Source organism: Phaenicophaeus curvirostris, chromosome 7 (assembly GCF_032191515.1).
Source record: "Phaenicophaeus curvirostris isolate KB17595 chromosome 7, BPBGC_Pcur_1.0, whole genome shotgun sequence".
NCBI lineage: Eukaryota > Metazoa > Chordata > Aves > Cuculiformes > Cuculidae > Phaenicophaeus > Phaenicophaeus curvirostris.
The window spans coordinates 29,591,872-29,612,134 of NC_091398.1; the positions used below are offsets into that span (position 1 = coordinate 29,591,872).

Below are 20,263 nucleotides of genomic sequence, written 5' to 3' on the forward strand. Positions count from 1 at the left end.
TTGTAAATGTGACAACACCAGGGAGATTTCCAAGTCTTCCAAAAGCACATCTGGCAGACAGTGTCTGCATCTAAGCCACACTTCAGCAAACCCCTTAACTGTATGTTTACCTTAATAACAAGCTAAAGTCTCGCTGACGTCAATGGGATTCAAGCATGTGCTTACATGCTTGCTTGAATCAGAGCCTCTACCAGTAACTAGCTCCCGGCTCCCTTGGAAAGGGCTGGCAGGGGACGGTGTAGGAAGGGGCAGGGCAATACCAGCTGAGTCTAAGCCAAAAAGACAAGCCCATCCCTGCCGGCTAAGAAAGCCTAATGCCACCACGCTGCAATGCAAGTACCAGTCCTGTCAAAAAGGTCTTCCCTTCTGGCTTTGGCAGAACAAACCATTCAGCCACCCAGACAAACTCCACATCCCTGAGGGAAGCACATCTGTGAATATTTATAGAGCACTCTTGGAGCCTCACTCACCTGGTAAGGCCAAAGAAATCAACAGCATTCCCACACAGGGGGAAGTGCATTATCAAAAGATACAAACTGCCAGGTCACTTGGTAACAAGAACACGCAACTATATCAGAGTTTAGCAAAGATATTTTGCCGTGAGGCACAACACTTGTGTCCTGCAAATTATACATACCATACAATATCAAAATAATCAAATATCTTTTTTCATCAGGGCTTTAACCTGACCAGCAAAGTGAAACAGCCTTAAAAGGAGTGGGAGAAGGGAGCAGACAGCATCGAGCAACAGTTCTTCCTCCCATCTTTGGAGGCAAGATCAACAGATACACACTGGGAAGCGACAGAACAAATCCATTAGGCTCACACTAACGGCAGACACCACAAGAAGCGTGCATGAAATGTTATGAAAAGCATCCTTTAAATTTGAAAAAGAGAGTTGGTTCAGTACATGCTCAGACTGTGGAGCTCATTGTCACAAGAGGATTAAAAATAGGCAAGTTTACTGAAGAAAAAAACAAAGGCCAAAAACACAAAGAGGCAGGCAAAACATTAGCAGGGCAAGGCTGTAAGCTTCAGATAGCTGGAAGGAGGGAGGATATTAACAGGGAAGCATCACTGTATGCTTGGCTTCTTGCTAGTCAGTCAGGTAGGTTATGAAGTGAAGTAAACTTTTTCTGACCTAATATAATTGTTCTCAATGATCTCAGAAATATGAAGGAAACAAGCAAAGCCATCAAATGATGATAGTAGCTGGAAGCAGCAGGCCCAAAAGGGTCGCTATGAAGCAAGATGGGCAAGACTAGAGAGAGCCTTCAGTCTTTTAAAAACACACACTAAGCTTTGCGTAAGGTATGTCACAAACACGACTCTACCTCCCAGTAAAAGCTTAGAGCGAACCATGGCTTGAACTGGATAGTTCGATATCATTCAACACAGGGCAGGTAGCCCAGGAATGCAGATCTAAGTGATAGAACTTTGCCTTAAAGAAGCAGGTTTTTCTTCTTTCCAAATGCTTACGTTAACGCTGTACAGGCTAGAGACTAGATTCAGCCTGACTTCTGCTGGCATAACATAAAGTGTGTTTGCTGATGGGTTCCTGAAATGACATCTGTTGTGCATTAAGACCTCTCTGAGTCTCCCAAATGAAAGAAATGGTTATACTTCCACCCAGTTTGCTTCAGGGAAGGAACCATATTCACAGGCACAAAACCAGAGAGGTGTAGCACACAGGTAGGCTGTTCACCTCTAACAGTGTCTTCCTTAATGCTATAAAGGAGTGCATTTCAAAGTAACAACTTAGACTGTCCCAGGAACATGCGCACGAAATGCTTTCTCATTTCAGTGGGAGGGGATATGCTGACGTGCAGTATTAAGAACAGTGTGATCAAGACAGCCACCTTTCACAGGTCCCTTTCTTTCAAGAGAAAAGCACATCAGCATCATTGACAGTCTACAAAATTTGCTGGACAAACTTTGGATGGTAATTCCCACTGGTTTACCTGGTTCACAATGCATTGCAGCCATGGGATCATGTTTGCTTAAAACAGCCAGAACCAAGACACATTCTGTTCTGCGAAATTTCTTCTGCTCAGCTATTGCTCTGTAGCAAGACATTATTACTTTCTGTGCAGCAAGCAGTTTGTCTGTGCTAACCTGCTCTTGGTCAACACGCACAGCTTCCTAAAAGGTTTCGATGGTTTCATTCCTGCTTTTGAAGTGACACAAACTACTGGCAAATAAGGAAAGAAAAATATATGTCCTGACTCGCCTGAGGCAGAATGTGCCAGGTTAATAGGCTACACAGGGCACCAGGGTATCATGCTGAAGTCTCAGCAGAGCAGCATCCACACACCTATACAAGACCTGTACGTAGGATCATAAGCTGGAGTACTCTGCCACACTTGCTACCTTGCACTGTCTCTGCAGAGAGTCAGAGGATGAGGCAGAGTGGGTAAAATCCTGCTGAAAACTTAAGAGGCTTTGCACGCTATTGTGAAACACACAGAGTGACAGAGAAATTTTTAAGCAGAAGAATAAGATCTTGCTTTCAGACTTACTAGGCACACAGCTATGGTTTTGAGCCAATTTTTGCCATCTAGAGGTGGTTACCTAAAGCCTGCATAATCTAAGCTGGAGGCGATGCAGGCTTACCAACACACAGCCAGGCAAACTCCCATCCCTGAAGGCTTTACAGTCTGATCCAGAAAGGAACAAACAATTAAGAACTTGGTTTCAAAGCAGGAAGTGGGCTCAGCAATGTGGAGTGCTAAGTAGATGAAAAAACAATGTGATTTTTATGAGGGATTTAGAGAAGACGAAACAGATTAGACTGCTTCTCCTGCGCGCTAAATAGTTGAAATTAGAAAAAGCTCATAAACATATACTATGAAACACCAACAGCTGCCAAGCTGCAGCACTCGGTAGCTTCCAGCATGGGCTATCGATTAACCTTAAAGACTGTGATCATTTAATGCTTTTCTTCTTTAGTAAACTACATTTTGCAGAAACCTCCATAGATCAAGCCATCATCAGAGGACAGTGACATTTATAAGATGATTTCCAAGAGGCCAGCCTAAAAGCACCTCAGCAAGATAGTAATAGTTATCTGCAGTTAATGGATAGCTGTGATTTTTCATTTTTCACCCTTTTTTAGAGGGTTACATCCCAATTACGTTTACAGACCTTCTGGATGTCAAGAGACCAAAATTAGATATCTAAGACATGGCACAATATCCTTCCCTTACACACAGAAAATACTCATCACCTAGCTCTATAGGCTTAGTTGCCTATTTTCACTCTGTAACTTTTTCGCAAACTATATGAACTATATCTCTTTTAATATAGTCAATAATAAAAACATATACTCATTTTGCTGGTATGAATCTGAAGCAATGTCATATCAGTGGTATTGGGTCAGCACGCACTATCTCTCCTTAGTTACGGGTGAGTAACTACACTGAAACAAATAAGTTAATATTAACTAATTGGCAACAGAAAGATGGTTCTCTTCCAAATAACTCCAAACAAAGAGTGATAAAAATCAACAAGATTCAATACCGTCCACAACTTCAATTACGTTCTAATGCCACAAAAGTAAGTGAAAGGCATTTACATGTCAACCCCCATAAATATTTACAGTTATGACTGAAGCAGGCCTGACTCTTCACATCATCCCATAAAATCAACAGCAATGAACAGACAGTTATACTAAAAACAGTATAAAACAGGCTGAAGTTAAAAAATGCAAAATAAACATGGACCCCAACAGAGTCTTCTAGTCTGTAGCCTCGAGTTACATCAATTTTGATGTAACTCTGTGGTCTGTTCTTTGCCAAACTCCTGTATTCATGCTTACAACAGGATATGACTTAGCATCCAACTCCAGGTACCAAATTCCTCACCCCTGCATCCCCAGGAAGAGAAATGGTGCCCTTCCCAAAAGAGAAGATGTGCCATTCCACTGACCTTAGACCTTGCCTTCAGCAACAGAAAGCAGAAGAGTTCTAGGCATGGCAGATTCAACTGTCTAAAGAATTCAGCTTGGACACAGCGATTATCCAAGCTTCTCAAAATATCCAACTGTGCTAACGCTGCTTCACACAAATTACATTATTTGGACTAAAATCACAGACCCTTTTGTTTCAGACAATCTTTAACTAGATATCAGCACTCAAATGGAGGAGGGGTTGGTGTTTGCTGGGCGGTGAATATGTTGGTTATAACTTGGTATTTGATCCCTCTTGGCCATGCTGAACAGCAGCAATATTGAAATTTAGGAAGTCAAATAAACCTCCTTCTTGATTTCCAAAGAATCGTCTCTTAATACAATGACTTGGAGATGGTACCTAAAATTAAGGGTCCTGTACCATGCTCCTCGTCAAACCTTTTCCTCTTCGCTTGGTCACTTTAGACCGATTTTTCTTGGACCGTATATAATCAAATCAGAGCAATAGCTTGGGGCAATTAGCAGTCCCTGTGCTGAAGGAGAAAATCAGGTAAGAAAGACTGAAACAGATCTAGCTCACTCAAAACATATTTTTTTCTGCAGCTCATTACACAGCACAGGACATGAAACTATAAAGCCAGGATTACTCCTGTCTTCTACTATAAGGCAGAAGTATCCCAGAAACATAACAAACCCTGGAGTGACATCCTATCAGGGCATCACTGGCACAAGGATTAACACTTTCCTAGCCAAATAATATAGCAGCTTTCCTCAAAATAGTTTTTGAGGTACAGAGGAAGATATTATATAGTCTAAGGGCTGTACACCACTGCCTTTAATACTACTCTGATTTAGTGAAAAACAAAAGTGTAGAATAGACCACTGAGACCCTCCCTTCTGTTCTTCAGCTATTCTTTGAAAGTGCCACCAATGCCACCACTTAATACTGCTGTGCACACACAACTGTTGAGCAACAGACAGCAAAATAGGAATATACCTGCAGCATCCTGCTATGACAGCTCTCATCCAAACATCTCATTGCAGCAGCTGCAAACGTGATCTTTTTTAATTATGAAGATGCTACACAAAAGCACTGTAAATAAAAGGCATGCTACATGCAGCACAACAGCTCTGAACTCTCATCTCTATTTCTGGCTTCTTTTTTTGGTTTCTCTGTAGCAAAGACTTACTCTTCTCTGCAGCAAAGACTTACTCTTCTCTGCTTTTCTTCAGGAGGAACCTCATGCAAATCCTGAAGAACTTTTCTATACCACAAGCATGAGGAACACGGTGTAGGGAGCACAGAGAGTTCAAATGCAAAGTTTTCAATATTGTGCTTGATTTCTATAAAACCTCACTCCCACGAGGGCAGTGAGTTCTGAGGTGCATTAAAAACAATGCCAAGACAATCTGGAAAGGTCCTGCTAGAAATGGCAATTTTGGAGAACTCTCACAAAATAATACGAAGGGCACCGAGTCAAGGTGAGCTGAGAAATATGCAACACTGAAAACTTGCCAATAAAAGGCACTCCTTCAGAACACAATGTTTTGTCTGACTGCTTTATCAGGAAATCAATTTACAATGCTTCTTATTACTCTGAACTGAAAATGACAGGAGTGCAAAGGCTCTAAATCAAGGGGAGGAAGGCAGGCAGAGTATGGCAGTCCTCATTCACAAACGGATTAAGCATATTCTACTTCGGCAGTTTAGAGAAATCCAGCCTGTTAGCTTCTTTCCCTGAGGGAGTGTTTCATTTTGTTTCATTGTTTTGATTTTTAAATAGTACAGTTTCTGCTACACACAGCTAACAAACTTACGCCAGTAACAGAGCAGTCTAATCATGATCTTCATGATCTTCAAGGCCAAAGGTCTCAGAAAGATGTCTAAAATTGCTACTTTACGACATGCCCCTTGTAGAGAAGACTAAGTATCACAGATTTCAAAGTAAGGACTTGGGTAACAAACCCGTCACAGACACACAGAGAAATTAACACAGCACTTTCAAGGTTTAGTTCAAACTTGCAACATGCACAAGCTAGATTAAAGGTTCAGCTTGAAAGTCAATCTACAAAGATTGACTTCAAACATAATTTGAGTTCATTTACTTCAAATGTTATCATCACTTCCCTTTATTTTTATTTTATTCCAGAAGATACTTTTAGTTTTACATATAAGTTCTCTCACTAAAGGAAAATGCAATTCACCCTTCCCTTTGCTTCTTCCTCTGCCTCAGCCTCTTTTCAGCAGCATGGCCTCTGTCCATTTCTTCCTGTTACTCCCCAGTTCCCAGTTCTCTAGCATGGCCCAATTTCACCACTCAGTTCTCACACACGATTCTGCTTGAACATGAGCTTTGTGTTCTCCAGTACATTTCCCATCCTTACCCATACAGCCAGAGGGAGGACACTGCCCTGAATGTACTCTGCAAAATTATTATACATGCACTTTTCCAGAACAGGATCTCAGGCTCTCCCAGAATGAGTAAGGAAATCCTGTGAGGGTGGTAAACAGTGGCCTACAATTCCATATAGCTCCAAATCCACTCAAACAGCTCTGTCAACCTCAACTTTTCTTGTCCCTGCTTCAGCATGTAATAATTCTCTCTTCCTACTTGGCAGATTTAGTATCAATTTGTTCTATTGACAAGGTGGGTCAATGTGTTTGCCTGTTTAATCTCACAGTTCCAATATTTCTTCAGCAGGTCCATATTGCTTTCCCAGTAGCAACACTGAAAGGCTCACTCACCTCCTTGTGGGAATCCTTATGTGCTTCCAATGTTTTCATGATGGTCAACTCCGCATAGTTCTTAAACCTTGCTGGCTGGTTCCTTAAGATCTCTCTCAGGACTCGCAGCGCCAGGGCTCTTATTGAATGCTGTGTCAAGAGAATTCCACATTAGTTAAAGTCACATCTTAAAATTGTATTTTGAAGTAAATTCTCATGGCTCCCTATGCCTTGTATCACTCTACCAGCTCCGGTGGAGTGAACAGTGCAATTGACGTAACTAAAATTCAAAACTGGTCTCTTTGCTTGATTTTGTACAAAAACGCACTTAAAATGACCGTTGTCACAGATGCAAGAAAGAATCAGAATGCCTCTACTTTTTTAAATTCCATACTCTTGTGGCAGCAAAGTACAAATTTTTACCCGAAGTAGCATGTCTGCATTACATGAATCTACAAAGAAACTCAGATTATATTTGTTTTGCCCTTCATCTTTTACTTTGTTTTGCAGATTTCAAACCAAGTTCCATCCATGAAACAAAGCTGTTTCTCATGTACTAATGCAGTAAAATTGACTCTCTTCCTGTAACTCCTACAGAAGTTACTTTTAAGAACAGTCATTTTAGTCAACACAGACCTAAGTGTTAAATTTTTTATATCAAAAGATCATTAGCAGAAGAGACTTACAACACCTGCTTCAACTGATATATATATATATAACTGATATACTAAGTTTTTGGCCTGTGGCCACTCCAGATAAACTCTATTATTTCAGCCAAGGAATACTTACTTTACTCTATACTTGGCCTTTAAAGCATGTCTTTTGCTATTCATTTGCAAAATTAACGCAGTACTACAATTCACACATATTTAGAGAAATCTGCCATATCTTCTAATAGGTGTGATGATGCTACAATTAAACACGTAGGACTGGAGCAGCCCATGTTTATGCCACAAACAACTGAGAAAACGTCAGCCACCTACACTGCTTCAGAACCATATACTTTACAAGGAGTATAAAAAAGTACAGATTTTATATTAGATGAAACAAGAACTGAGTGCTTTAGTGTCTTGAAGCCTAAATATTATAATATTCAGACAAAGCATGGCTCTGATGTGAGGGCACAGCACAGTGCTGAGCCTTTACAGTAGAGTATCACTGTGCTGCAAGCGGAACAAATAGCCTCAAGTGGAAAAAAGAAAAATCTAGCCTGTAAATTATATTTTATAGCTGATCAGAGTGTAAAGTTGTGATAATAATGCAGCACCTTTTTAACACATCAAAACAAGATCCCCTATAAAAGCAGTGTGTTCTTAATGACGTTTTTGCAAGAGACAGAGACCTAACTCATGAGATCTAATAGCCTGGATCTTTAAAACACACTAAGAAAAATAAATAAATCTCTTCTAGGGTGCCCTTATTCTCCCTTCTGGAGGGAATGGGTATGATATAGTTAGGAGCTTGTAACTTCCTAACTTGGAAAAGAACAACTTCTGAAATATTGATATTTTTGTACAAGAAAAGAAGTTATCTTCTAGTCTGAATCTAGTTTGAGGGAGGGGGAAAAACTGGAACACTTCAGAGTGGCTTAAAATTCATTGAGGACACTGAAAACCGCAGCAGTGTTGTCAATCTTCACAAGAATAAACAAGCAGTGCAACATCACTGATGAGATGCTGTACAGATGCAGCAGGTTTCACTTAACACTAGTGTTGAAGAACATCCTAGATGAAGCAATATACAGAAGAGTTAATACAAAAATCTACATCTTACATCTTTGTCTCCAAGTGTTTCCAGCAGCAAGAGCAGAATGGTTTTGAAATGTTCCTCCCACACTCCAAGATTGTCTTCCCTTGTGATCTTTAGCAGTTCCAGGAGAGCTCCTTTCCGCTCCTCCACGCGCTCGTTGTGGTTGGAGAGCTCTTTCAGAAGATCTGCCACCAAATCTGAATGGTCAATGGGTACTTCTAGGACAAATGGCAGCAAATCATTTGGGGAAATGGAGAAAAAGATCAAGGATGCAAAGATTACTAACCCTCTACAGAACAAAATTGCAGATAATCACCCCTCTCCCCCCCGCAAAATGCACCGAATTCCAGGTGGCCTCAGTTAAGCAGCCAAGAGAATCCACCTAGCCTGCAGTATCTCCCGAGTTCATAACAGAGCTCATGAATCTGCACATGGCTTCTAATGAACCCGGAAGAGATGACAATTGAATTTCATCCAGCTCCAATAATTACTTCTACAAGATGAGAACTGCCACAGTTTTTCCCAGACACACACACCCAACACCAGTGATCACATGTATGACCTTTAGATCAAAGAACAGTGACTCATTAGTGTACCTTCTACTTTTTATAACTGAAACATCTCACTCAATAGCTCGTTGTTACTGAATGTTTCACTTCATTTAATGGATGGCCCCCCAAACAGCATCCTCAGAGATGCATTTAGACGCTTAAGGAACTAGTTTGAGGGAAACTCTAGGCAAACAAAAATTAAAACTCCAACGTAACATTTTTCTCAGTATCCACAGCTCAGGTTCTACTGGTACATCAGAACACAAGAGTATTTTCATACCAAGCTTCAGCTCAGGTACAAAGTAATACACAACACATTCATGGGCAGATGTATCCAAGAGCACAACCCATACACAAATATAACAGGAAAAGAACAAGCCGCCAGCAGTTTCACATGATAGGCTAATACAAACCATCCCGAAGCTGATCCATGTCATCATCAAACACTGCTTCCTTCAGGGCAGTCTTGTCATAAGTGTTAATTGTGTCAACATATGGATAGGGGTTATACTCTCGAGCACGTGGCCCTGAAAAGGCGCGGGGAGGCTGGGTGTTAAGTAGGGAGGTTTTGTTATCTAGAGCCATCCTTCCACCTTCCACAATGTCACTGCTTCCACGGACATCACCGGTAGGCACAGCGAGGCCACCATCTCGAGACACCTGAGGGATCAAACAGATAGAAAATACACCAGACTGCTCAAATTCTGGAACCTATAGCCTTTCTTAAATTCACCCACTAATATGAAGATACATAGAATCATTTACATGTACATAAAGCTTGGATTACCACCTCTTTTCTTTATAAATCTACAACTGTTGCAAAAGTATCTCATGATTTTAGGGCAGAAAGGTATGCTAATGTTCCTAAATCTAAGTTAATATTGCTAAAACTGCATGAGTTGGCAAAGATCATAAGCTCTGGAACAGGATAGATTTTCTAAGAAGGGGAAAGCAAGCAAAAGCAACATCCCCCTCCTCATGAAACTTCACAACCCACTTACAGGGGAGACTGAGTGACGTTTAGCAAGCTAACATGAAGTGAACAACAGAATGGTCCTAAAGAAAAATCTCAGACCAAGACCTTTTAACTTTGAAGGCTAACTTATTCTACTAACCTAAACTTGTTTGTCCAGATATAAAGCAAAACTGACATAGAATTACAGAACATCTAAAGTTGGAAAGGACCAATAAGGATCATCATTAAGGTTCCTGTACATTTTGAAGTCCGTGTATTTAATTAAAACATGTGGTATCTCACATGATAGATAATTATGTAACCACTCATGCAGCATAAGTGATAATATGAGTTGTGTGCTCAAAGTGATTATGGGTCCTTTCTATATATGAAGTAATGAGCCTGAGAGGGAAATCGCCCATGCATCATTTTAAGAACTAACATTTCCCATTACAGACCTGACACATCCTATGAAAAAGCCATCATCGAGTCATGCTGAGGCTGAGGAACACTAGCACTGTTTCCTTCATACACGAGACTCCCTCAAAAATCCAATGGGCACATTTCACAGAAAGCACAAGGGACTACTTTACTAAGACCTCATAATTTAGTTTAAAGAAGTTGGCAACCAATAAGCCAAAGACGCTTCCAAGAATACAGTAGGAATAGCTATATTTTGTACACAAGCAAACCACTGCCACATTTGAACACAATGATTTAAAACTTCACATATGTGGGGGGATATTAATCAATTGAATACTTACAATGTCACAGTCTTTCTTTCCATCACGTTTGATTGGCTCATTGAGGTCCTCTTGACTACGGAAACTAAATTTTTCAATCGCTTCTGTGACTCCTCGAAGAGAGCTGTAGATTTCATCAGAATTTAGGTTCTCCGTGTCATAATCCAGCATACTAAAGACCAAACGTATATGAAACGTTACACATGAAATAATTGGAATCTGCTTTTGACTGTTAACAAAAACAATGCAGAGTCAGAGATGGATGATTTAGTGAACCCTTTCTAACAGAGACTTGTGACAAAACATGGATGGAATGAAAGCAGACTTTGGGTCCGAGTTGCCCCTCAAACAGAGCTTAATCTAGGAGTGGCACCGCTGAAACTGGTGAGGGGAAATCAGGGCCACTGTTTGTTACATTCCACAGTAGTGACTGTGCTAGCTTCTGCAAACAAAAAAACCCCCCAAAACAACACACTATCCCCAGCATAGTAATGATGTTATTTAAAATGGAAAATAAAAAAATCTATTGCTATGAGAACTCAAAGAGTTGTGACAGCTAGTGGAAATGAAATCAATGGCATTTTTGTAATATATCAAATGGACTCAAATGTGACAAAATTAAATGGAAAAGAAAATGTATCTTGACATAAACCTTAGTCTAACATGTCCTGTTTTCATCTATAGAGCAGTAAAACCAAAACCAGTACTAGGCCTAAGTCTGGGAATTCTCTCACTCAAATCTGATGCTTTCTTGCAGTCTGCCTGTTCCACAGAAATTTCTAAGTAGTATAAAGTCACACAAGTTTTGGGGATTCCTTGAGGAGTTATCCACAATTAAGTTCCATGAAAAAATTTCATGCCAGGGCAGAGAAGATGTGGCTGAGAAGCTTCTACACGCTTGGAGAAAATGAAAAGGCATTATTGGCAGGGCTCTGCTCTATCTAGGAGAAGTTGAGTTTGCATGACAATCAGTTTTCGAAGAGATTTAATGAAGCGACCCAGTAGCTGAGAACAATTTCTCTGGGGGAGTCTGGGATTTTAGTAGAGCCAGAAGCAAATAAACCAAAAGAATTCGGGACATCTACATCAAGTTGTTTGCCAATAAATGGAAAGAAGTGGCTCCCTACAGGGGTGAATTACTATTTCTTAACAGCTGGGGAAGGATGACAGGATGGGCTTCAAGGGGGATGGCTGAACAAAGAGCTGTGTTCCTTTTCCACAAAAGAAAGATTCCCTGTGAAGTGGGTGGGGAAAAAAAAAATAAGACACACAATCTCCTCTGAACCCTGGGTACACAGCTACTAATTTAAACAGAACTAGAAGTAGGGTGTTAAGTATCTAGAACCACTACTTTTTTTTTTCTGGAAGAAACTCAGGAACTTCAGGCAGAGGATAAGATAGACTGGTGCTGCCCAATTCCTTCGAGATTAACATGCTGAAAATAGCCATAATCCCTGGCTCCCAAGCAACGCACTTGCACTACAATCACACACGCATCAGCATCACATATTCTGGCAAAGAAACCAAAGAACAACTCCCCAGTTTTAAACAGTCTGTCAGGCTAAGAAGAAAGCACTTAAAGAACAGACCAAGACTGGGGAACATAAGCTGTTTATAGAACTACAGAAGTCAAACTATTTAGGGCTTTTAAACAAGTTGAATGATACTAAAGCACTATGATGACTTTCCAGACAAAAGTGAAGGCAGTTCTTAGATTCTTAATATCTATAAGGCAGGGGTATGACAGCCTGTGTTTCATATGACCTCAAAAAATGTTAATTTTGAGCTCAAGCACATTTAAATTCATACTTCTTAAGGGGTTCTTCATACTATTTAAGCGAGCAATGAAACCACCATTCAAGAAGATAAACCTGTGACTGTAGTCATGTACCCACACCAAGAGACGGCATGACTTGCCAAAGTCACATAAAAAGAGAAATAATCACAGATGCACTGACACTAAATCTTCTGCTAAAATTCCTTAGGGAATGAATTTTGCCCTACACTGTTACCAAAGAATAGACCAAGGCATGGACTCTTCAGTTCTAAAGGACTAAGGCAATTTTCCAACAAAGGGCCACCAACCTGATGCATTTTTCAAAGCAAAAAACCACATTAATAAAAATCTGAAGAATCCAATGATTTCATATGTCAAGAGTAAGCCTGTGTAGGAGATCACATTATGGATGCGTCCTACATGAACAAAAACTCTACATATGAACACGCTTGTCTATTGACAGTATGTGTGCTGGAATACTTCACAGACAACACAATGGGGGAATAAAAAAATAAAATGGAACTACACCCACCTTTCAGGAAAAATAATGGCACAAAAGGGAAAAAAAAAGTTGACCCATGCAGAAAACTAGAGCAAAGTCACAGGATGAATAAGAAGTGAGTAGAGATGAGCAGCATTTGGGGATGTCACAACATTATTTTCCATCTTCTACTGCACTGAAACAATACAGCTCTCTACAAGTTTATCAAGATATAGTTTGACAGTTTTCCAGTCTGACATGAAATATATTTTAGTTCCATAAAATATTATTCAGTTTCCAATCCAAACTATATGTAAATAATCAACAGTTTAGCATCCTCAAGCAGCACACAGTAATCCATTTCCTTGCACTTTCAGGCTCTGGCCCGGAATATACATCAAGTTATTCCAAACTTTGGTGTCAGCTAATGAAAGGAGTTAAAAAAAAAATCTCAATGGGTTTAACTCCAAAAATCAACATGGATCTCTTCCACAGATATCTTAGTGTCCTAGAAGAGTCAGAACATTGATTTACAGAGAGGTACAGACTGTAGGATTCTTTCTCAGACGTCACAGATTCACAGACTGTGAACCCTCAAGCAACAATTCGTTTGCTTTCCTTTCTCTGATTTTCATTAGGAACATCTGGCTTCAAGGAAAGACTACATACAGTCTCTCTCAGGTAACAGCTATATTTAAGTCAGGAGAAAACACATCTACAGAAAGCCTGTTGTCAAGGCATAGCCTTAAAAGAAATCCAAGAAATTTAGCACAGAGGTCTGACAAATTAAATGTGCATTCAGGAAGTTTTTTTATTAAAACCTGTATACAGCTTTAGTCTGATATACTTATTAAAGATCTGTGTACAGATTGCAACAAAATGTGAGAGCACAGGAGGAGAAAGAGATGTCAAAATTAGCGATCAATAATCTCTAAATTTTGTTGTAAGGACAGTTTTAATTTCACTTCTACAAATTTCCAAGGTGTTCCACAATATCACTGCGCCAAGTAGCTGGTAAAATCATAAACACAAGCTTCATCCTCATTATCCTACGGATATTCCCTGCTGCAGACATGAAATCGCTACTGAGCTGTATTTGCCTGTTTGAAAGTACTCCTGTGCCACTTGCACAGTGCAGCCAAATTGAAAGATCTTGCTTGTGTTATCAAGATGCAACCAGTGCCTGCTGAAAGTGCTCAGCAACTGCGTTCTGCTTTGGAAACCAACTGTGAAATGTACACCTATTCAGGAACCTGACAGGGAGGAAAAATCTGGAAAAATACACCTTTTTTTTCCCCACTTGCATGTTGCATCTTCCCCAAGCAGCGAGGAAGTGGCTGACTGCCACCTCCACTCTCTGAAAGCTGTCAACAACATCTCTTTTCCAACCAAAGCCTCTACAAATTATTTCCCACATTTGAACAAATCCCACAGTGTGGAAGGTAAATAATACTGTGACACCTCCGACAAGTTGGTTTAACAGGTAGCTTGTTACCTGGGAGAGTAAGAGCGTCTGAAAGTCTTGTGGGAAGGAGCAGTGGGGATGGAGTTAGGCTGAGAAAGGGGAGGGGGGTGCTTCGACAGCCCATCTGCACTCCAACCCCAGAGCCGACTGCCGTGATCAGAGGAGAAAGAAAAGAGAGAAAAAACAGAGAAAGGAGAGGGAGGGAAAAAAAAAAGAAACTATAATCTGAGTGGTTTAGTGCTGTCATGCTACCTTGGAGAGAGAGAAAAAAAATTAATAGAAACAAAATTAAACAAGAATACTCCATTGAGCCCTGTAAGTAATTTGCTTGGCCTTTATTATTAATTTCTACTTTTATTCCTAACATAATGATATGGTTCACAGAAAAACAGTCCCTGCGTGTACTAACCAGTAAATTTCAGATATGGATAAAGACTGTATAAACAACTCTTAAAATGCTCCGAGTGAACAAACCCCGACCAGGCATCTGTATTCAAACTCTAACCAGGTATTTGCAAGCAACAGGATTTCCTTGGAAGAAAGGAATGTTTGAGTCCTTTTTTACCAGACAGTCTAAGACAGCTTGTAGAGTTTGGCTCCTGGTGTCTCTGTAAGAGTCTGCAATCAGGTCCTACACAATTAAAGCTATGCAGGGCTTAAGATTGGCTCCTACTGCACCAGATTCAAACTGATCCCAAATATGCAGCAAGTGAAAGTCAGTCTAGAGTGGAAACGCACCATGTAAACTGGGGACTTGGCCCAGATTTCAGCAGTCAAACTTGGAAAGACTGGATAAAAGCCGCCTCTAAGTCGATTCAGATCTCCCATCAAGCTTTCACAAGCCCCTTCTGATTACTGTTTGATTCTGTGCCTTTGGGTCAAGGCATCCATCCCTGTACCGATTTGCCTAATCTTTGCTTCTGCCCTGTTCCCTTTATGGTGCATGGATTTTCAAACTCATCTTCTAAAGGAGACCATAGGTGCTTGAGCTGGTGGAGTATTCAGGATAAGGCTTTGTTTCTATTAAGTTTAAGTACACTGTCTCAGAAAGTCACATTTGTGTATATGCAAGTGAAAGATACTGCAAGATGAGAAGCGGCAAACAAGTCAGGAACTGCTCCCAGTGCAAACAGAAGCAAAGCCATCTGAAAATCCCTCTGAAGAGTGGTGTCAAGAAATTCACTCGTTAATCAGCAATCAAAACTCATAGCTATTACACACAACTATTAAGGATATCACCAGACACCCATGCTGCTGATCAGAAGCCTCACAGCTCAGATCCCACCTACCTGCAAACAGGCCACCAAACAATGCAGGACTGTCTTTATTGAATAAGGTGGATGGCTTATTTTAATTCATTTTCCATGCCCTGCCTTGCTCAACTTAATACTGAAACTGACAATTTTTATTTTTAATGATATTTTCTATTGTCAGTGAAAAAAAATTAAAATAAATATATAATAAAAAATATAAAAAAATATAAAATTAGTATATTATTTCAATGCATTCCCTCTAGAGATCTTTGAAGGGAGCTCTGTTTTTTTAATACTGGAACTATGCACAAGTTTCCAGGCTACTAATAAAGGCAGAAACACTATGCCAAACCTATTTATTTGATATTCCTTCAAATATTCCTACAGAATTCAGGATGAAAATTCACAATCTGAATGTAACATTTGAGTTTATAGAAATTCATTTGCCATTCAGAATGGTGTTCCTACACTGGAGGACTTCACAACTTAGTATTCCCCTTTTTGTCAAACATTTAATAATTTTCAAAAGATTTGCTCTATCCAACAAAAACTCAAGCTGTTCATCTGAGCATTGCCCAGGAAACATTCTTTCCTCTAAGACAGAAGTGTGTCTTCTTCCCCTGTTATTTTCAGTCTTCCCAAGTGGCCTCCTCTGCTTTTCTTCTTCAGAAGATACCTCTTTCCTCCATAATTCTTCCTCCCACTAACTAAAACTGCCACAACAAGAAAGACGGGTACAAACACAGAAGTAACTCACAGATGGTGCATATGTTCTAGTGATCATGAAGCAGAACCGGATGGAGCAAATGAAAGCAGGAGAAGGAAGAACTTTGCCCAAGCCCCTGAATGCAAGCTATCCTTCTGAAGACTCTAACATCAGGGGATACTTAAGCAGATGTTATCATCTGGATAGGTAAATTAGCTGTTTGCAGCAGCAAAGATCAGTTCAATCAAAACATTCATAATATATCCAAAGAGCTCAAATACATGTACCACACACAAATACAAACACACAAAAATTAAAACATCAGTCCCCTGGAATTCAGTCATGATTGTGATAATATGGGAGAATTAATGCGATCTGAGGGTAACGGCATACGTATACACTATAGGAAGTCAGTATCAGTGAAGCCTTGGTGATTAATATTGAGGATATTGTCTACAAACTATTGGTAATACGGGAAAGCAGCTATGCTTAGCAGCAATTTTACATTCCTACGTGACCCAAACTATCCTTTCTACACATATCCCAACCCCAAAAAGATACACATCTCTAGATATGACTCCTCCAATCTGTGCATCAAGAAACAATTCAAAGGAAAGTGTAACTACAAAAGCAAAGCTGGCATTAAGAACAGGAGATAATCCCTCAACTGACCGCACTCAGGCTGCCTGTACAAGATATAGGCACAGACAAGGTAAGCAGGGCCCGCACATGAAGCATCCCAGGAAGCAACAGGCATTCACAACTTTAGTACAACCCTTTGGCAATGGATCCCTTAAAAATGTAAAGCCAAGCCTAAGTTTCAGAGGAGAACTGCACAGAGAAACTGTGGTTATCTTTATCTTCTCACGACACTATCAGAATGACTCAGGTATGCTCATTTGCCACGTTTGTAGAGAGAAAAAGTGATATTTCACATTGCTGATGAATAGCAAAATGACAAGCATTTGTAATGGCAAAATGACACAGAAGCAGCTACACCAACAAATGCAATACTGCAGTGTCCCCTACTTCCCGTAATCTGTTAGCTCATCTTCCAAAGCCTTTTCTGAAAGGACAGCCACATGTACTTGTTAGAATCAAGAGCTAAATTCTCCCTTGTTCCATAAGCCAGGACCACACTCAAACTGTGCTACAGAAGACATTTTTAAGAAAGATGCAGTCTAGCAGAGCATTAGAAGCTACTGTCACTGCCTTTTCTACAAATAGCAAAAATCTGCAGCTACTGTTACTACTCAAAGGTCACTCACCAAAGAAAAGTAGACCTTCTCCCCTGAGTATTTCAAAGGGCTTTTACAGCAGCTTCCACTTTCACCTATCATTGAAGAGTAACTTTTACGCATCACTGACATAACTACCAAGGAAGTAGGACACACTTCTTGAAAAGACACCTAAATTTTCAGATCAACATCTCCAAGAACTCCACAGAAAATGGAAGGAATGATTGTTTTCCAAAGGAAATTCCTGAACCACCGCACCAGTGAGTTTTTATCTTATCAACTTAATGGCAGAATACTCTGGAATTGTTTGATATCTAACTACTCCTTGAGAAAAAATCACGTAGGGGAAAAAAATACCTCCAGTGCCTAAACCCAAAATGCTAGAAACTAACAGCAACAAAGTATGGATGCTGAATGCTTTAATCAATATTTCGATACATGCCTCCTGACATCAAGAGGTGAGAAGAATGCAAAGACAAACTGAAAAGCAGTGAGTGAAATGGCAAAACACAGTTGTGTCCCAATTGCAAAACCCCAAAATCACGGTATTTAAAAGGTTGTGGATTTATAAAGTAGGTGCCACACGCAAAGGCGTCAAGCAAAGCCACAGGGAGACATATCTCAGTTTATAATTCCCCATGACAGAAATCAGCAGGGCAACAATGCTCAAACCAGTCAAAAAGGAAGCAACATAGTTGGAACCATTCCCCTGAAACTCTACCACTTGAATTTCTTAATGAAACCTTTGTTGAGAAAAGGTGTAACAGGCAACTCAACCTTGGCTTGCAGTCTCTCATTTTCGTTTTGGATTACAGCAGATTTAGGAGTCAAAGATGTATTTAGAGATCCAAAATTTTCCCAGCAAACTCCATGTGCTCCTCATATGCTGCTGGAATTAGTATAACTACTCATTAAAGGCTAAAAGCCTATATTCTTCCTGACACAAGGTAACTCACATGTCTAAGCGTCCCTCCAGACAAAGTTTAGCAAGTCACGACAGGGCTGATGAACAGATTTCAGTGTAAATTACTACACTAGACTACAAACTGCAGTCCTTGCCCAACATGTTTCCTTCTGTCTCTTCCATGACAAAGGCAAGTGACCTCCCGTGGAGAAGGCAGGCAGACAAGAATAGCAGCTTTTAAGCTTTCTCAGCATGAATCAAAGCTTGTCCAGGCAACAACCTAATACTTTGCTCCAACATTTCTATGGTCCCAGAGCACACCGTTTAAATTCCAATCTCCTCTGCTCTAAGTTTTTATTGTGCAAAACATGCACATGCCCAATATCCAAGAGTCCATGTTTACTCAATAGAAGATTTTGGAGTGGACCAACATATCCTAGGGTCGTACCTGCAGCTTCAGCAAAGCATCTGGTTGCAATAGACCTGCTGCCCAAAGGATAAGACCACCCTTCTGCTGGTGAGCAGCCAGGAGAGTGACTTGAGAGGTATTCAGCATTGAAACACAGTCACCACCTCTGCTTGTTCTGCATCCTCACAAAGCATAAGAGGGAAGCAGGAGATTCAATGCTTCTCTCAGCAGCACAAGCACTGTACTGCAGTCAGATGAATTACTTAACACAGGGGCACACCTAAAAAATAAACACCATCTGAAAACCTTGACCTGAAAGTCACCATATACTTTCTGATATTTGCTGCCTCAACAAGATTTCATTTCTAATGCTGCCTTTTAATATTACCTTTATTGAACCCACAAATGTAATTCTGGAGAAGGCCTAGTTATGAAAGAAAATTAATATTATAAGAAAAGACATTAAGATTACACAGATAACGTGAGGACTGGAACACTGAAGTCAATCACCAACCATGTATTATCGTGTTCAAACCCTGTTTCTTTGGAGCAATCTACTGTAAGCTTTTGGTCTTGTTTTTGCTTTCAAAGTGAATCATATTCTGCAAATGCATACTCGGTGTTGAAATCCTTTAATGTTTTGCAAGTGGTTTAATTAGCCTATCACATTACCTTGGAGAAAGTCCACCATGGGAACAGTTGGTAGGTGAAGTTAAGGGGCTGGTTCTGCTGCTGGAGTGTCGGGAAGGAGTTCGACCAAGGGTATTGCTGGGAGAGCCCTGGCACAGAAGCAGGAAGACAGGGATTAGCAATGTGTTGCAATGCACAGGCAAGAGTACACAACAACAACAGGTCCAAATATTGCCTTTGTTTGAGCCAGACAAGCTTAGTGCAGTTTTCGTTCTGGCTCCTGACCTAGAAGTCTGCAGCCAGGATTCATGTAATCATTCATATGATCTTGAAGGTACCGCTCTGAGGATAAAGAAAGCATAGGCACACTTTTCCACAATCCATAGTACCTGCAATTTTAACTATGCAATATGTACAGCCTGCAAATATTGTCAGAGAAATGGTTTATCAATCCCCCAGGCTACCCAGCTTCTCGGACATGATTTGCCAGGCTCCAAAGAATGCAGATCATTACTCTGGCAATTTAGCAATTTAATTACGCAGCTATTTTGCGCATTGTCTGAAGCATTCTGATTGTGCTTGTTACAAGCATAAGTAAGCAATCTAACTTATTTTTCCACTGGCCTGAACAATCATTTATACCACAACAAAACAAGTAGAAATTGTTCCCAATTCAGACTCTCTTCACACAAAATCAAAGGTACTAGGAATCCAGTCCATTTGCCTGCAAGCCTAATACTGAAGTTCTAAGGTACATAGAGGTCTATTTG

At 40.2% G+C, this 20,263-nt stretch overlaps 1 protein-coding gene across 7 annotated transcripts in view; it reads right to left on the reverse strand.

Annotated features, from left to right (window-relative positions):
• CLASP1 (cytoplasmic linker associated protein 1) overlaps window positions 1-20,263 on the reverse strand; it is a 160,727-nt gene that overhangs the window by 11,043 nt on the left and 129,421 nt on the right. For 4 of the 7 annotated variants that reach the window (XM_069861419.1, XM_069861418.1, XM_069861416.1 and 1 more), the window contains 5 exons: window positions 19,536-19,642; window positions 10,652-10,802; window positions 9,346-9,592; window positions 8,406-8,596; window positions 6,654-6,782 (listed from right to left, as the gene is read on the reverse strand). In XM_069861419.1, the coding sequence (XP_069717520.1) occupies window positions 6,654-6,782; window positions 8,406-8,596; window positions 9,346-9,592; window positions 10,652-10,802; window positions 19,536-19,642 (825 nt within the window). Of the gene's footprint in view, window positions 1-6,653; window positions 6,783-8,405; window positions 8,600-9,345; window positions 9,593-10,651; window positions 10,803-14,383; window positions 14,501-19,535; window positions 19,643-20,263 lie in introns of all 7 variants that reach the window. The other 3 variants (XM_069861415.1, XM_069861413.1, XM_069861412.1) reach the window with 1 other exon arrangement.